The sequence below is a fragment of the Epinephelus lanceolatus genome, chromosome 11 (assembly GCF_041903045.1).
Source record: "Epinephelus lanceolatus isolate andai-2023 chromosome 11, ASM4190304v1, whole genome shotgun sequence".
Lineage (NCBI taxonomy): Eukaryota > Metazoa > Chordata > Actinopteri > Perciformes > Serranidae > Epinephelus > Epinephelus lanceolatus.
Window position 1 is genome coordinate 16,895,531 of NC_135744.1, and position 16,653 is coordinate 16,912,183.

Here is a 16,653-nt window from a genome sequence, read left to right on the forward strand (position 1 = left end):
TTATAACTCTGGAACGTTTATTTAATAATACCATCCAGATTGATGAATACCGTATTAAGTAGCTCATTTAAGCAGTGACAATGAGTACGTAATGGCAACAGAAATGGTCCATGTTGAACCATCAAGCACTGAAACCTTTCAGTTCTGAAAGGCTTGAACTTTGTCAAGTGGAAAAGAGAATAATGCAAAGAGACCTTGATTGTCCAACTCTTCCCATCCATAGTTTATGTGTTTCATTCATTTCTAGAGTAATAGAGGACATTTAGAAAGTTTTCCTGTGAAACAGAATCAAATGGCTTGAAATAGCTCCAGTACCTCCTCTGAGAGCTTCGCCGGCAGAGGAATTGGCTGCCTTTTATGGCCCGGCCTTGGAGAGCACTTAGGACAATACATTACAATAATTAAATTTCAAGGTGGCCAAGAAGTGGAAAGCAAGAAAAATTGGAATTTAATGCTCGCTTCTCTCTCGCTGATGCTTGATGTGGTTGTCGTTGCATTTTTAGCAACGTGCAGGCCAATGAAAGGGCAAAAGCAGGCAAAGAACTCAGACACACACCCACAAACACACACATCTCCCTAGGTGAAGCAGGGCTGCCAATTAATTCCTTGCAGAGAGTTGCAGAGATCCTTACTCCTGTGTGAAGAGACAGTGGCAAAGGAAAAGCACAGTTTCTGCCTTTTTTTCATCCAGACGTCTCCTCACTTCTCACTTGAGCAATAAAATCAATTTTGGGGAAATGCATTTGGACATATCAGAAGTATTTTTGCCAGGCTTGGCTAATATGAAGGTTGTAATAAAACAGCACCCAAGGATACTTATTAGTTCACTGCAGCTGCCTTTATCTGGTGTCCTTGCTAACAATGCTGGCTGGAGCTTAAAAGATTTAGCTCGGAAATAATTTTATTACTTAGAAGTGAAACTAGTGCCTGCTTGTTGATATAGAGCCACTGAGGGGATTTGCAAATAAACTTCATTTTTCCACTCTGGAGACGGAAATAGGGAAACACAGTGGGTACATAAGGCATTAGAAGCGTTTCCTCTGCATTTCCTAATTGGTTCACTGCCATATTTAAATGCATATAGAGGTCAATGGTATTATGTTTGGACCTGAAGTGGGGCTGTCTATTCATTCCTCTCAAATGACTTAATATTTTGTCCATATACCAATACAAATCAATATGGATGAATCTGTAACAATGCAGCATGCTGTGATTCAACAGCAATTTGACTTAGATGCAATCTAAATATTGATCCAGGGTCCAGTGCAGTATGTACTGTATACTGACATAACAATAGTAAACCTTAACTAACCTTTTAGACTTGTTGCTAATTTGGATGAATTTTTCATTAAAATAGGACAAACTAGGTTCCAGTGTCACTGTCATCATCCAAATTCAGTAGCACTAGCTCTCATTATTTACCTCAGGTGGACTGCAGGTAACTTCACCATCAGTGCACATGCAGCATAAATATGAAGCAAAGGTTATGTTGCCACCTGCATATTTTTATGATACTGTTGTGTGTTTTGCAGCCTAAAATGCTTTTTTTTGAGGGTGGGCATTGGAGGGGAATTGATTTAAAGTCAGTATGTAATTTGGGAACATACATCTGGTTAGCTAAAGTACACACACATGCCTGCTTTTTGTCACTTTGGAGGACATTGTGTTGACATACGTTAAAGGGACAGTTCATTCAAAATCAAAATTACGTATTTTTCCTCTTACCTGTAGTGCTATTTATCAATCTAGCTTGTTATGGTGAGTGTTAATGAAATTGGCTGGAGAGATGTCTGCTTCTCCTAAATATCATGGTACTAGCCAGTATTCTGCTTATGATGGTGGAAGCCCAAAAAGTATATTTATAAAACTCAACAGCAATGTCTTTTCAAGAAATCATGACCTGGTTACTGAAGATAATCCACAGACCTAGTTGTGAGCAGTTTCATGTAGGAACTATTTTCTTTTTACCGAACTACAGCCGCCAACCGTATCACCATGCAGAAGTAAATATGCATCTCCTGTTAGCTCACCTAGCACCACTGAGCTAACTGACATTACAGCTCAGCTGAGGAGGACGTCATTATTGTTTACATCTTGTGCTATCATCAGCACGAGCCTCTCGTCCATGAGTAGACGGACACTTACGTCTGCATGGTGATATGGTTGGCCAGTGTAGGTCAGTAAAAAGAAAAAAGTTCCTCCATGAAGCTGCTCACAACAAAGTCTGTGGATTATCTTCAGTAACTGGATCATGATTTCTGAAAAGAGACACTGCTTTTAGTTGACTTACCGAAACTATTAATTAAGTTTGGAGCAAAACATTTACAAAAGTATGTTTGTAGTTTGTTTTTATTTCAGAGGGCGACGAGCATAGAAGAAAATTTCACTTTAAGCACCAGTTTGCACAGACTACATTAAAATAAAAGTGTATTTCAGTGGTGAGTGTTAAAGGCGCTGTATGTAAGAATGTGGCCAAAACGGTTACTGCACTCAAATTCAAAATACTGCCGCGAGTCGTGTCCGCCCCCCCTCCCCTACAGATTTGAGGTTGCTGGACAGCGGCACGCTGGAGAATGATTTGTTTGCCCACGGGCGGCTGCCGTGGCAGGGCCACGTCGCCACGTCGCCGCGTCCTTGATCTTCGATTTTCCAGTGGACCGTACGAGCAAGTCCGGCTTCTCTGCTGCTAACGCTGCTGCCAGGATACAGCTGAGGAGGAGCCGGCTGCTAATGCTATGTACTGGGACACTGCTAATGCTGCTTGCTGTGCTGCTGTAGCTCAGTCGTAACTGTAACTGATGCTGAGACTCTACTGACTGCGTGACTGGTAGACGGCGGTGGGTGGCGCAACAGGCCAAAACACAAATTCAAAACATAAACATGATTTGCAGATCGTAAAAATGTTTTTTAAATGCGAATATTCTGGCTGTACTATTGTTGTCGCTGAGATCAGTATGTTGTATGAACATTATTCCTTAGTCTCCGTGACATATTAGGATGATTTTACAACTATTTGCTTTAGATTTCTTACATATAGCTCCTTTAAACTGTGGAATTCTTTACAGAATGAATTGAAGGGATGTCTAAAAATATTTCAGTTTAAGTAAATGTTTAAAGACAGAACAATAGGACTATATGGAGTTGTCGTGTAGAAGCTGACATTGTGTTTGGCTTCCAATTCTTCTGTTCATTTATTTATTTATGTTTCTTTCTGAAGTTACTGTAAGTATTGATTATTAACTGTAACTGACAGAACATCTATTCTTATGATTATTTGTGTTTTGGGAGAGGGGCAGGTAATTTAAGATTGTTTTTTTCTCCCTGCTCTGTTTTGGTCATGGAATTGTATAAAAAAAATTTGGGATTGTGACTTTGACTGCTGCATGTGGACATGAGCAGAACAAATAAAAGAATAGAGAATAAATAAATAATAATAAAATAAAATTTTTGTATTGGCACTTTAACACCACAAGCCAAGTACCATTTAGTAAAAATTTATTAGAAAGAAGGCAGACTCTACAGCCGATAACTCCAACACTCAACGACTCATACTGACACTATTTAGACTGATAAATAGCACTACAGGTGAGAGCTAAGTATGTATTTTCAATTTGGAGTGCACTGTTCCTTACATCTCTAGAGACTTAACCCTAACTTTAACCATAACCACAATATGCTTAACCCAAACCTTAAGGTAAGTCCCCATAATGGACTTTGAGAACATATATCCCCACAATGTAACTAAAACAAGAATGCACACACACATTACCGGCAAAAATTCAGTTTTGTCATGAATTTTACACAGTATTTGGTTGAGATCTGTGGTTGTGTATACATATTGTAATATAAATAAAATAACATTGACTGGATGAATGATGGTTCCTCTGTCTTGTCGCACTGTGTGATAAGTTACCTGTTTGGGAGCGGTGAGCGTCTGGATGCCGGTTGCCTTGGCCACCATGGTGTGGCTGTTGCCGGGGCTCGGCTGCAGTGATAGGGTCAGGCCCGAGATGGCGTGAACACGCAGCTCCGTGATGGAAACCTTGTCGTCTGTGACCGCAAATGCAGACTCCCCCAATACTGCATCCACCGCCAGCGGAGACTCCACCTGCAGAGGAAAGATGCTCCTTTATTGTTTCTCCCCATGACAGAGGGACATCGTTTAAGTCCAGAATAGACAACAGCTTTATTGTTTTTCTGAAGCTCATAAAACTCTTGACAAGCCAATTTTGGATTAAAGTGCTTTGCACTGTTGTTTGTTCCAGTGTGTGCTGGATCCATGTGTCAATGCCTCTCTGTCTATCACAGTGAAAAACAAACAAAAAAACCCACTCAAGATAGAATCCATCAGCAACCAGACAGCAATCCGAAGCAGCCACCGCACGCTTTCAAAGTGACGGTTGGCAGAAACACTTGTGCCCATCTAAGTGTCACCACATGAAATACCAAAACCATTTACAGCTGGTCTCGCCTCTTCGGGTAATCCCAGTCTTTTGACAGGCCTCTGCACCCGGTACTTTGAGCACTTTTAAAAGATCATCATTTCACTTTGCAATTGCAACCAGAGGTCATGAGGGACTTGAACAAAAGTAAAGAGCCATTCAGTGAAGCAGTGGCCTTGTCCTCAGAGTCAGACGGAGAAATCTTTTCCACCTTCATCTCAAGCATTTTCCAGCTCGTATCAAATGAAGCGTGCTATGCTACAGCAGTGAGGGGTTTGGTGCTCTGACAAGTTTCCCCAATCAGCGTCGACTGAAATCTGAAACAGTGAGCCAACAAAATCACTGATCCACAAAAAACATTATCTAGAAACCATGAATTTAATGTGATGTTCACGTTTTGAAAATCTGGATTCAAACAAGACCCATAAAAAGAAAACTGTAAATAAAATGACATGGCTCTTCACCTGAAGCCTTTAATCTCCCTCTTCATACTGAAGCCATGCTGTGTCACAAACCCAGCTGCTAAAACTGCTTCTTCCCTTGCGTGACTTTTACATTATTTGTCGTCCAATGTTTTTTTTCTTTTCTTTGGCTCAGATCTAAGTGCCACGTAATTTGTCGTGTAATGTGGTGCAATGTCATTTGTCACGTAAAGGCCTGAGCCAAATCATCTGCGGAAACAGATGCATCTGCAGGTGTCTGGTTTTATTAATTTGGTCTCAATACGTTACGATTTCTGTTGTGCTCAAAATCATAAACTCGCCTAATAAAAACACACACATGCATGTGAACACTCGACACACACACAGAGTGCAGGGCATGCCAGTCTCTTTTTATGACAGCCCCTGTAGCTTGTGCTCATGATCTACACCGTTTAGTAAGTGAGGTCTAAATAACAGAGAGAACAGTTACAGTTTTTGTATAATTTTCTTTATGGCATAAGCTGCATGAAGTGTTTGGGATACACAGACCCTGTATTATCCAGTAAAAAGATTTTTTTTAATGTGCACAAAACAATAACAAAATGAATACTGAACTTCCTCAACAAAAACTGATATTTCAATCCATTTTTCCAACAAACAGTAACAACAGACTGTGGATGTTTCAACCAGGTTGGAATTTACCGTGTCACTACAAATTACTATATTTAAAAGTTTCTCATAAGAAATCATAAGGAATACCACAAATGTATTTCAAACCCTTGTATATTAAAGGTAATTGTAATAATAAATTTAAAAAATAGATTTGATTAAAATAAAGTACTTGGTTGTAAACCCTTTTACTGTTAGTAAACAGTATGATGTTTTTTTGGTGGGCAAAGCATAGCTGGAGGCAAAACAGTTCTCCACAGACATTAGCTAGCACTAGCTAGCAAGTCCTTTTGGCTTGTATTAGACAATGGAGGAAGATGACGTGAGTGGTGCTTTCAGAAATACTCATTATGAGTGTCAGAGCGCACTCTGGCACAAACTGGACTGTTCATATTGCACTCTCTGCACTCTGTCTGGGGAGACGGAGCAGCAGATCGCAGAGCGGAGTGAATGTGTGATCAACTTCACTGCTCGTTAATTGATGTAGAAATGTAAACCTCAGTTTCTTCGACCAACAGGGCTCTTATATTAGTGTAGAGCATCAGACTGAATTTACGAACGCACCAAGTCAGGTCAGGTCACTCACTCACCGGGACCGTGAGTGTTACTTGAATAAGTAACCAATGGGACCAGACTGGCAGACCTGTATGATCTCACTCAGTGGATGGATGATGTCACAGGACATCATACATCCTTTGTGGTTGATTACTATGCCAATCTTACAAAGGAGGACGACACTTGAACCATACAGTTTGAAAACGAGGCACGGCTCCAACTAGAAAACAATGTTTTGATGCATTGGATGTGCTGAATGTGCATATTAAGGCAGTACAGGAGGAGGTGCACATTAATAATCCTCCAGGACTGTAACATGCTCATGTTTAACACAAACAATGTGTCATGTGACTGCAGTTGGTTCAGATCCAGGTCGGAACACGTTCTCACCACAAAAAGAACCGCACCAGAGTTTGTTTGTAACCGGACCGAGATCACCTCTTCCACCACCACCTCATCTGTCTCGGTCTCGGTCTCGGTCTCTGTCTCTGTCTCTCTCTCTTTCTGTCTCATTGTGTCATACGGATTACTGTTAATTTATTATGTTGATCTGTTCTGTACGACATCTATTGCACGTCTGTCCATCCTGGAAGAGGGATCCCTCCTCAGTTGCTCTTCCTGAGGTTTCTACCGTTTTTTTCCCTGTTAAAGGGTTTTTTTGGGGGAGTTTTTCCTTATCCGCTGTGAGGGTCCTAAGGACAGAGGGATGTCGTATGCTGTAAAGCCCTGTGAGGCAAATTGTGATTTGTGATATTAGGCTTTATAAATAAAATTAATTGACTGATTGATTGATTGACCTCTTCACGAACCGCACTTAGGGGGCAAACGAACCCAACGATTGAACCGAACCAAACAGGGCAGGTGTGGGAACACCCTTAGTCTACAGAGGTTAATAGTTGGAAACAAATAAGTCTGTATCTGTGCAAAACACATAAATCCTACTGAGGTCACACAGAGTACGAATGAAAACTGTTTGTATACAATTGATTTTTCTGCTAAATATTCTAAGCTCAAGACTCACTTACTAGCTTTTCCTGGGTGCTTTATATTAAAAAAAAAAAAATATAATCGCCACTTCAGAATTAGATCCTCACCTTCACATTTTATCTCCAGTGTTATGGCATTTGCTACAACATGATAGCCCACACTAATTAGATGGCTTGATGACTGTTGCCAACCTTTGTGTTGCATAGATACAAGAATGGCATAATGCTCCTTGCTAATGTCCTCTTAGCCTACAGAGGTTAATGGTTGGAAACAATTAAGCAGTGGTGTCGGCTGTGTGAAAGCCTCTTTGCAGCTGTGTGTGTGTGTAAGTGTGTGTGTGTCTTCCCCCACAGCACCTCGACTTCCCTGCCCTTGATATTTTGCTTTAAATATCTCTGTACTCCACACTGTGTGTAGCGCTGTCTATTTGCTGCATTACTATCAGTGTAAAGTGTTATACGGTTACAAAAATATTGCTGAATTTCTTTTTTTTTTTTTTTTTTACAAGGAATACAAAGTCATTCTTCATATTGGTAAATGCTTCAGGGCTAAAACTAGGAAACAACAGTCTTCAGTCAGGTTCCACTTCCATATGCATATTGTTTGGATGTGATGGATTAATGTGCCAGAAAAGAGTAAAGTTTCACCAGAGAACACACAAATATGTGCACATGCAAGTGTACATGCTAAACCCTGAGGCATGATAGTAATCTGATGCATAAATAAACTTCTAAAATTTTATGAGGATCACTCAGTGGCATGACGGATCACTCTTACAGCACTAAAGGAGCTTTTTCTGCTACAACTTTGCATCAGCTTGACTGCGGGACTTTATGTTTCTAGGAAAATAGTCAGTTGTAGGAGGGGAGTCAATAGAGGTGAAGGCCAGAAGTTGTTTTAGTGTCCAAAAGGTGAAAGATATGTCCTGAAACAAGAGTGAGTCGGTTTCTGTGTAAAAAACACGTTGAAACATAAATCCTACTAAGGTCGCACCGAGTGTGACTCCACCAGTGAAAACTGTTTGTTTACAATTGATTTTCTGTTATTTCACGTTCCTTTCCACTGTGGCTGGTATTTTCAGCGGCCAATTAAAGTGACTAAAAAGAAAATCTAATACTATCAAAATCAATATTTGCAACTATGTACAAATGTCACAACACGATTCAAAAATACACCACATTGTACACATTGATCGTCTAAATAAAAAAACTGTAATCGCAGAAACTAATCTCGTTCTGGGTTATGATCCTTGATGGAAACATATCACACGGTGTAGGCATTTTATTCCTGAGCTGTCATGTATCCAATTTCAGGGATATTTAAGAAAAATCAGTTTGTCACTACAGATCAGGAGCTGCAGTACAAGTTTAGTATCAGCGCCTGTTCTTCCCCTAGTCTCTGCTATTTTTGTAGCTTCAGCTGGCACACATAGACCCTCAAACGCCACATAAACCTGTTTCATGCATGTTATAGCCGTCTATAGATCTGTTACCCCAAATCTACCTGTGCATAACCTTTTTAATTTTTCAACTAAAATATGGCACCATTTGAACAAAATAGCACAATAAGAACATAGAATGATAATAATTAAATAAAAACATACTCTATTTTAAATCAATAAGCAGCTGAGCACACATTTTGGGACATGAGCAGTACCCAGTGATATTTATAGATAAAATGGTTCACAGGAGTTGCCACCCACAGTTGCCAAAATACAAAAAGAGGCTTGAATGTGGAGGGGGGGGGGGAGCAAACAGAGACGCTCAGAATGATTCATTCCTTCATTTTATGTGCAAGTATAAAGGCTGTGAATATCATTACGAGATGTTAGATAGCTCCCTGACACTTAATGTTGTAAGTGAGGCTGTCAAGAAAACAGTGACGTTAAAATTGACATATTTGCTTATTTCCTTGACATATTTTGGCCACCCTAGCAGCATGGTAACAAAGTAAACATTATACAAGATAGAGGAGATGCAAATTCAGAATACAACCCAACCACGATATCCTGTATGCTAAATTCTGAGTCATGATCTCTTGTTTTTCATCCAGTTACTACTGATGCTATCACAATCAATAAGACTCCCTCACCTACACATGCTGGATGCAACATGTCCCAGAACGTTCTGTGGGGGTTTTCTCCACAAACGATATGAGAAACTTAGGAAATCAGTAACTGTGGAAAAAGAAAATGAAGCAATCTGAGGGAAAACGAAAAACCAAATTGCTGCACTTCATCAGCAAATACACCCTGGAATACATCACAAATATCACAAATTGATAACAGTCTGGGAGAAAATCTTTTCCCCCCAGGTTTTCATTTTTAATGTGACAAAAGCTTGTTTGAAGTGTAATTTCTTTCTGCAAGTGCCAGCAGTTCTCTCCCCCAAGTATTATTGTAAGAACAGAAGACTGCATCAGTGCCAATGGAGTAAATGATAAACTGTAGCCCTTGCTGCATCATTATTTTCAGACACAGTATTTGTGATACAGATCTTTTATTTTACAATGACCATTTGGTCTGTGATTCACCACACCATGGATGTTATACTTTGCCTGCTTTATGCTATCTGTTTTACTCAATGTAGAGATTAACAAACATGATCTTCATTGAATTGTTTTAGGATGGACTTCCAAATAAAAAAAAATGTAGTCATATTATTGTTTTTAATTTTATTGACTGCATTTATTATTTGTTTGATTTAGTTATATCAACCACATAATGCCGGCACAATGACCAAAAACTGCTAATTTTGCCATGCAGCCTTCTTTTCTTTAAAGGGACCAGTTATGCTTTTCATTATTTCCTGTCATATATATAATGTTACAGTAAAAGATTTTCATATTAAACGTGGCCAAAGTTTTCAATAATGAGGTAAACCTATGTAAAAATAATTCTGGTGAGCGAAAGGCTCAGGCCTCAGACCCTTCTGAATACTCTGTCTCCAACGTTTTTTTCTATTTTGTCTACAAGATTACGTCAACTTGTGATGGATTTCTTTTTATGGTCATTTGCTCAAGGCACGCTACTGCAAGTGTTTACATTATGTAGAGTAAACTGCTACATGTAATTACATGTTAAGGCCAGAGAAACATATAATCTTGGTTGCTGATGTTGTTAATTTTTCCCTGTTTTCGGATCATATTCCTGTTGAAATATGTCAGTTCGTATTCAGAGGCTTATATTGGTGATTTTCTAAAGGAGAAAGTGTTGCTTTGCACTGTTACAATCATTACCTAGCTGCAAGTATACTGCTACATGTAGCTACATGCTAACATCAGGGAAACATGTAAACTTGGTAGCTGATTTTGTTCATTTTCCCCCGCTCTCGGATCATATTCCTGTTGAAATAAGTCAGTCTGTATTCAGAGGCTTATATTGGTGATTTTCACAGGAGAAAGTGTTGCTTTACACCATTACAGTCATTGCCTGGCTGCAAGTAAACTTGTACATGTAGCCATATGCTAACGTCAGAGAAAAATAGAATCTTCGTTGTTGATGTTGTTAATTTCTCCCAGACTTCGGATCATATTTCTGCTGGAACATGCCTGGTTGTGTAAAGTTTGGTTTAGAAGCTTGTATTCTAGATTTTCTTGGCAAAAAGTGCTGCTACACTAGTAGCTGTGTCGCCATGTACTACACAGTGTACTACACAGTACATGGCTACATGTAGCTAACATCATGGAAACGGAATTTGTTTGCTGATGTTGTTAATTTCCCTCCAATTCGGCATCACACTCCTGCTGCAACATGTCTGGTTGTGTTTAGAAGCTTTTATTGGTGATTTTCCATGGTAGAAATGAAGAATTCTACATTACGGTCAATCCCTGCCTGTAATAATGATGCAGAGAAGCTGCGATTCAGAGCGCCTGAAAACCCTGACCAATGAGAGCAGAATGGGCCTCTTCAGGAGAGAGGCTCAAGGCCCAGAAACACCAAACCAACATCAAAGAACTTGTGGCGACGAAGGCCATCTGTTGTGTTGACTCATGTAACTTGTCTCTCAGCCAAAAGTTGCACCTGAACACACCACAAACACTACAGCCAATGGCCAATTAGAACATATGTCCACATATGTACCTGTGTGAGAGGAAATAACTCCCCACACCAGCAGGCAGCAGTAGTCTGTGTTCTTCATTCAAAAAAGTAAAGTAGAAGACCAAGAGGATGGATTCAAAGAGCTAGTTAGACAGTTAGCACATTAACAACACAACATGATGTTGAAAGAACAAATTATATTTACCGTGCAATTGCGAACAACAACATAAACAATTACAATCCATTTCTGCTATGGCTAAACAAATAAGCTTACCTAATACAACAAGTTTGTTTCGATATCATGCCCTCTTGACTTTAGTTGTTTGTTTGCTTTCCTCACTTCCATTTCTGTTCTTGTGTGCTGAGCTGAACTGCCAATCAGAGTGATTTCATTAAGCGATGGGCTCTGCAGGCTCCAGCACCAATTCAACATGCTGAATTGGATGAAAAAAGCCAACAACTGATCAAATACCGACCATCGGCTTGGTGTATGTGGGCATTTCAGACAGAGGGTGAATACAGGTGATTCAGCAGAGACACTAGGAGGAATCTCATAGTTTTGACTATTAAACAATGTAAACATGCTCTTGTAGAAACCCAAAATACAATTAGGAACCTGAAAATGAGCACTTTAATTTCTTGAAAACTCATCTGTGCTTTGTGACCTTTTAGTTTTTATATTCATGTCAATGCGCCCCCTGTCTTTCTGTGCTTTTAAGAAAAAAAAGCTCTTTCATGTCACATTCATCAAGCCAATTTCAACTATTTGAATCTTGTGGCAGGGTTTATTTAAAATCCTAATTGGAGCAGGGACAAAGCTGGTGAAATAAGAAAAAAACATCTTGAACTGAGTCTGTCCCTGTTACTTCGAAAACATTTTCTCCCCCTCTGATGGTGGGAGATAATTAACATATGAAAAGCCAGCACCTTCCGGCTGAAAGTAAACAGAGCTATTTTGACAAAATTTAACAATGTGGGATGAATATTGATTCATAGCTACACCAAGTAATGAATGATGAATGTGTTCCATGTCTGCGTTTCTGTCTGCCAGCGAGGAGAGGTCAGCTGTAGTTGTGTAGCTCCTTCCAGCCCAGCTCCCAGTTGAATTTGTCATCGGTGCTGCAGGCAGGGGAAGTGAAGTGAAGCACGAAAGTAGTTACACTTTACATGTTCCTCAACTAGGAGCTTCTCTATCAGTCACTGCTGAGCGCTCTGCTGTGTGCAGTTGGGCGTGGCGTCGCGTTGGCGGCCTTCACAGGAAGCTCCGGCACTATTTCACTGATGCTTAAGGCAAACAGAAGATCAATGATGAGTCCGAGCAGCAGATTGACACTGACCAGCACAGTTTCTTCACTAAACATGGGCGAGCACGCACTCATGCTAGTGTATATTACTTGCATCACACTACATTATCTTCTCTCTACTACACTCCACGCTTCTCTTCTCAAACCTTGCATTCAATAAATCATACTTTTGCAGTGCAGTGCAACGGGAACGTCAATAGAAGATATATTCATGCAAGCTGCAGATGTAGTGGGTACCTGATGCTGTTTCCTGTGGCAGAGAAAGGAAAACAAGTCACCTTTCAGGCAACAAAGCATCCTCAAACATCTACAGAAAATTACACAGATCAGTTTAAAGTAAGCAGCAGACCTTGAGAAGAGATCATTAACACCTTTTTTTCCCCCGACTAAAGGCTATGCCCTATATCACCATAAGCTGCTAATACAGGGATCTGCAGAAGGCAATTTAAACCTTCACTTATACTTTCATTATGCTTTATTACACTAAAATAAACGAGCTGCTTGAAAGTTAAAGTTGCGAGTACAAAGTACATCTTAATCACAAAGTTGAGCAGCAGTAAGAGTCTGTCGTACTCACTAATTGGGAGACTGGAAGGGCATCTTATCAAACAGTATGTGACATTATATTGTGTGAAGCCAGCATATTGAAAGCACTCCACATTTTTTGGAAATTCAAACAGTTTTTTCTTGCTGCCACTTGGGACAGCCAAAGTGCAAAGGCGCACAGAGTAGTTTTATCTTTGTTTTTAAGAAATAGACACACAGCTTCATTTGAAATTCTCTTGGAGTGTAAATAAGAAAATAGAAAAAAATAACACTGTTGTAGGATTTTTTTTGTTGCACATAGTAAAGTCAGATGTGTTCCTTGTGTCCCTCTGTAGAAATAGATATCTTCCTAAAATGTGTTGTTCAAATTAAGTCATACAGTAAATTTAGAGCAGCAAATAATATTGTACTATATAAGCAAGTTAATATACGATATCTCATTCACAGGTAAAACATATAAAAAACGTTTACCTTGACAGCTTTGCCCCTGGTTGCTGTTTGCTAATATGGACATAAAGCTCAGGTGGGGTGTTTAATTTTGGCATCACTGGGCAAAAATCCCATAATTATGTTGAACATATTGTAATTGAAGTGGACTGAGAGAACACTAGGCTGCTGCACCTCCTCTTGGCTCTGTTTTCAGGCTTTGGAATATCTCGGCTGTGAGCCTTTCGTCAATCTCAGGTCATTTCAGAGAAAAGGCATCCCTATTGGCTGTCGAACAAATGCACATCCTGTCAGTGAAAGCCTGATTTGTTTCCAACAAACAGCAACTTTCACCCAAGAGAGTGGTGTTTGCGTCCTGTAAGATTATCAAGCCAAACCCTGTTCTTTTTTCCTAAACCTAACCACATGTTTTTGTTGCCCAAACCCAACCATGTGCAATTGTTGTTGAAGGAAAATAAAAACATCAATTTGCGGCATTGTACCAACGTAGTCGGCTTATTTTAAAAGAGACTGTATGTAAATGTTAAATTTCCTGTGAAAAATAAAGTGCATTTTGAAGAAGACAATGCGTGTGGCAGGCAGAAGTTAACAGGGTGTCCCAGAATGTCTACTAAAGGCCCGAGGCTGCAGCTTTAGGTTTATGTTGATGTAAGCTAATGCTAACATTAGCTGGAGCCTTGAATCACAGTGTGTCCTCCACCCCACTCCCCGCCACTACAGACCACCTCAGCAGGCAGCAGCTGTGGGGACAAACCCGCAATCAGCAGCCACAGCAACCCGTATCTTGCCAGCAGAAAGCTTTCCCCCCCTGACTTCCTGCTGGATCGGCAAACTTTCTGTTGCTGCCATTATCTTACCTGAATCAAAAATCTATCTATCGACTCCAGAATGCACAGAACTCAGCTGCCAGGCTTTTAACGAGAACGAAGAAACGTGATGACATCACTCTTGTTGTAGCCTCTTTACACCGGCTCCCAGTATGATTCAGAACAGATTTTAAGATTTTACTGATCACTTTTAAGGCTCTTCATGGTCTCTCTCCCAGCTATATCTCCAGCCTCTTAGTGCTGTACATGCCAGGATGTACTTTGAGGTCCTTGGGCAGAGGTCTTTTGTCTGTTCCACAGGCTTGGCTGAAAATTAAAGGGTACAGAGTGTTTTCTGTTGGGGCACCGTGGCTCTGGAACAGTCTGCCAGAGGAAATCTCGTCGGCCGAGTCAGTAATCTCTTTGAAGTCCCTTCTTAAAACATACTTTTATCTGAGAGCCTTACCTGATTTTACTTGAGTTTTAAGTCTATTTCGACTGTCTTTTATTTCCTTAGTTTTTATACACTAAAATGTTTTCATCATTCATCCATCCACTTTCATCCGCTTATCCGAAGACAGTACACGGGGGCAGCAGGCCAAGCAAGCACCTCAGACGTCCCTCTCTCCAGAAATGCTTTCCAGCTCCTCCTGGGGGACCCCAAGGCATTCCCAGGCCAGATGAGATATCTAATTCCTCAAGTGTGTTCTGGGTCTGCCCCGGACCTCTGACCCCTTTCGATGCAAAGGAGCAGCGGCTCTACTCCGAGCTCCCTCTAGATGTCCGAGGTCCTTATTCTATCTCTAAGGCTGAGCCCAGCCACCCCACGGAGAAAACTTATTCCAGCCACTTGTATCTGTGATCTCATTCTTTCGGTCACTACCCAGAGCTCCTGACCATAGGTGAGGGTTGGGACGTAGATGGACCAGTAAATAGAAAGCTTCTTGTTCACGAGTGAAGGGAAGCTTTCGATGTTTTTATCAGTTATTTTAAAATGTGTTATTTTCATGTCTTGTCTGTTTTAATTATTGACATGTAAAGCACTTTGTAACTCTGTTTTGAAAAGCGCTTTATGAATAAAGATTACTATTATTATTACTATTATTATCATTTTACTACACAGGTTAGCTGGTGCTGCTGCTGGTCACCAGCCCGCTGTGACACCCAGTGATGGGGTGTTTACACTGGCTGAAATCAAGCTGCCACAGCTGCCGACCAAAGCTCCGGAGCTACTGCCCACTCTCACCCCCAGGAAGCAGTCTATAGTGGTGGGAAGTGACATGGAGGAAGTACAGGATGGCTAGTTACCTAATTCTTGTCTAATATGTGGTCTGATAAACAGAGAAAAAGAAAGCAGGGCAAGGAGGGGCTGAGTTTATGCACGCAACTCGACAATGCAGTAAGATTAAATATATCAATGTATAGGAAACATTGGGTTACTGCATAAAGTGTGTGCATATGCCCGTGGTCGTCTGGTGGGAGGGGCTTAGAACAGAAAGGGGTGAGTTGCAGGGGGAGGCTGTATTTTCAGTTTCTGTCACTTTTTGTTTTTGCCTTTTCCAGGTTTCTGCCTACCCCAGTTTTAATATTCAGCCCACATGACACATGTAACAGGTAGTATCAGTTAACCATGTTAGACAGTAACCTGTGTACAACATCAAGACAGCAAACTCCCAACAAAATACAATTTGCGATTCAGAAGAACAGCTTTATCAAATTGAACCTTGATCCATTTTTTGTGGACCTGAGTGACAGATCAGTTTAGTCTGGTTACGCTCTGACTTGTACAAGCTCGAGCCTTCATCTTGTAGAAATGACGGCCATTTTTCATTAAACCCTCCATCAGTGTAATCAACACTGACGAGCTCTGAGACGTATCCTGCCTGTTTCTGCTTGTTTGCACAAAACACAAAGTGCTTCTCTTCCAAGAGGATGAAGTTCTGATGAAATACAAATGTAATGCCTCTCGAAACACAGCAGGGAAAAAAAAGAAGAAGAAAACATGACCCTCGCTTTCAACTTTTATTGTCCTGTAAACTTTCAGGCAATTACACAGCTTCCCACGTCGCAAAGTAAGTGGGTGCAACAGCTGCAAAATAAACCTCTGCACCCCCCTCTGCAGGGCAAGGGTTCCCTCGACAGCTACAGAGCCGCGCAACCGAACAGTCTGCCCAGAGTCCCTGATAGTCACTCCAATAAAACTATTACTTTCTTGGGGGACATATTCAACTTTATTAGGCAGATCAAAGTACGGAGAGACAGGAAGAGGGGGAATGACACGAGACAAATGTCCTGGGTCTTAAGACATTGCTCTTGTGTATGTGACATCTGGGAATAGAGGCTGTAATGTGGGAGTTTGTTTTGACATTTTATTGCATTTATTATCTTCACACCTTCATAGATTATATAACTCTATATTTTTAAAAAGATGTGATA

The 16,653-nt window shown here is 40.5% G+C and overlaps 1 protein-coding gene across 2 annotated transcripts in view; it reads right to left on the reverse strand.

Annotated features, from left to right (window-relative positions):
• Window positions 1-16,653, reverse strand: part of tmem132e (transmembrane protein 132E) — a 555,530-nt gene that overhangs the window by 6,229 nt on the left and 532,648 nt on the right. For both annotated transcript variants that reach the window (XM_033642168.2, XM_033642158.2), the window contains exon 8: window positions 3,914-4,108. In XM_033642168.2, the coding sequence (XP_033498059.1) occupies window positions 3,914-4,108 (195 nt within the window). The remainder of the gene's footprint in view (window positions 1-3,913; window positions 4,109-16,653) is intronic.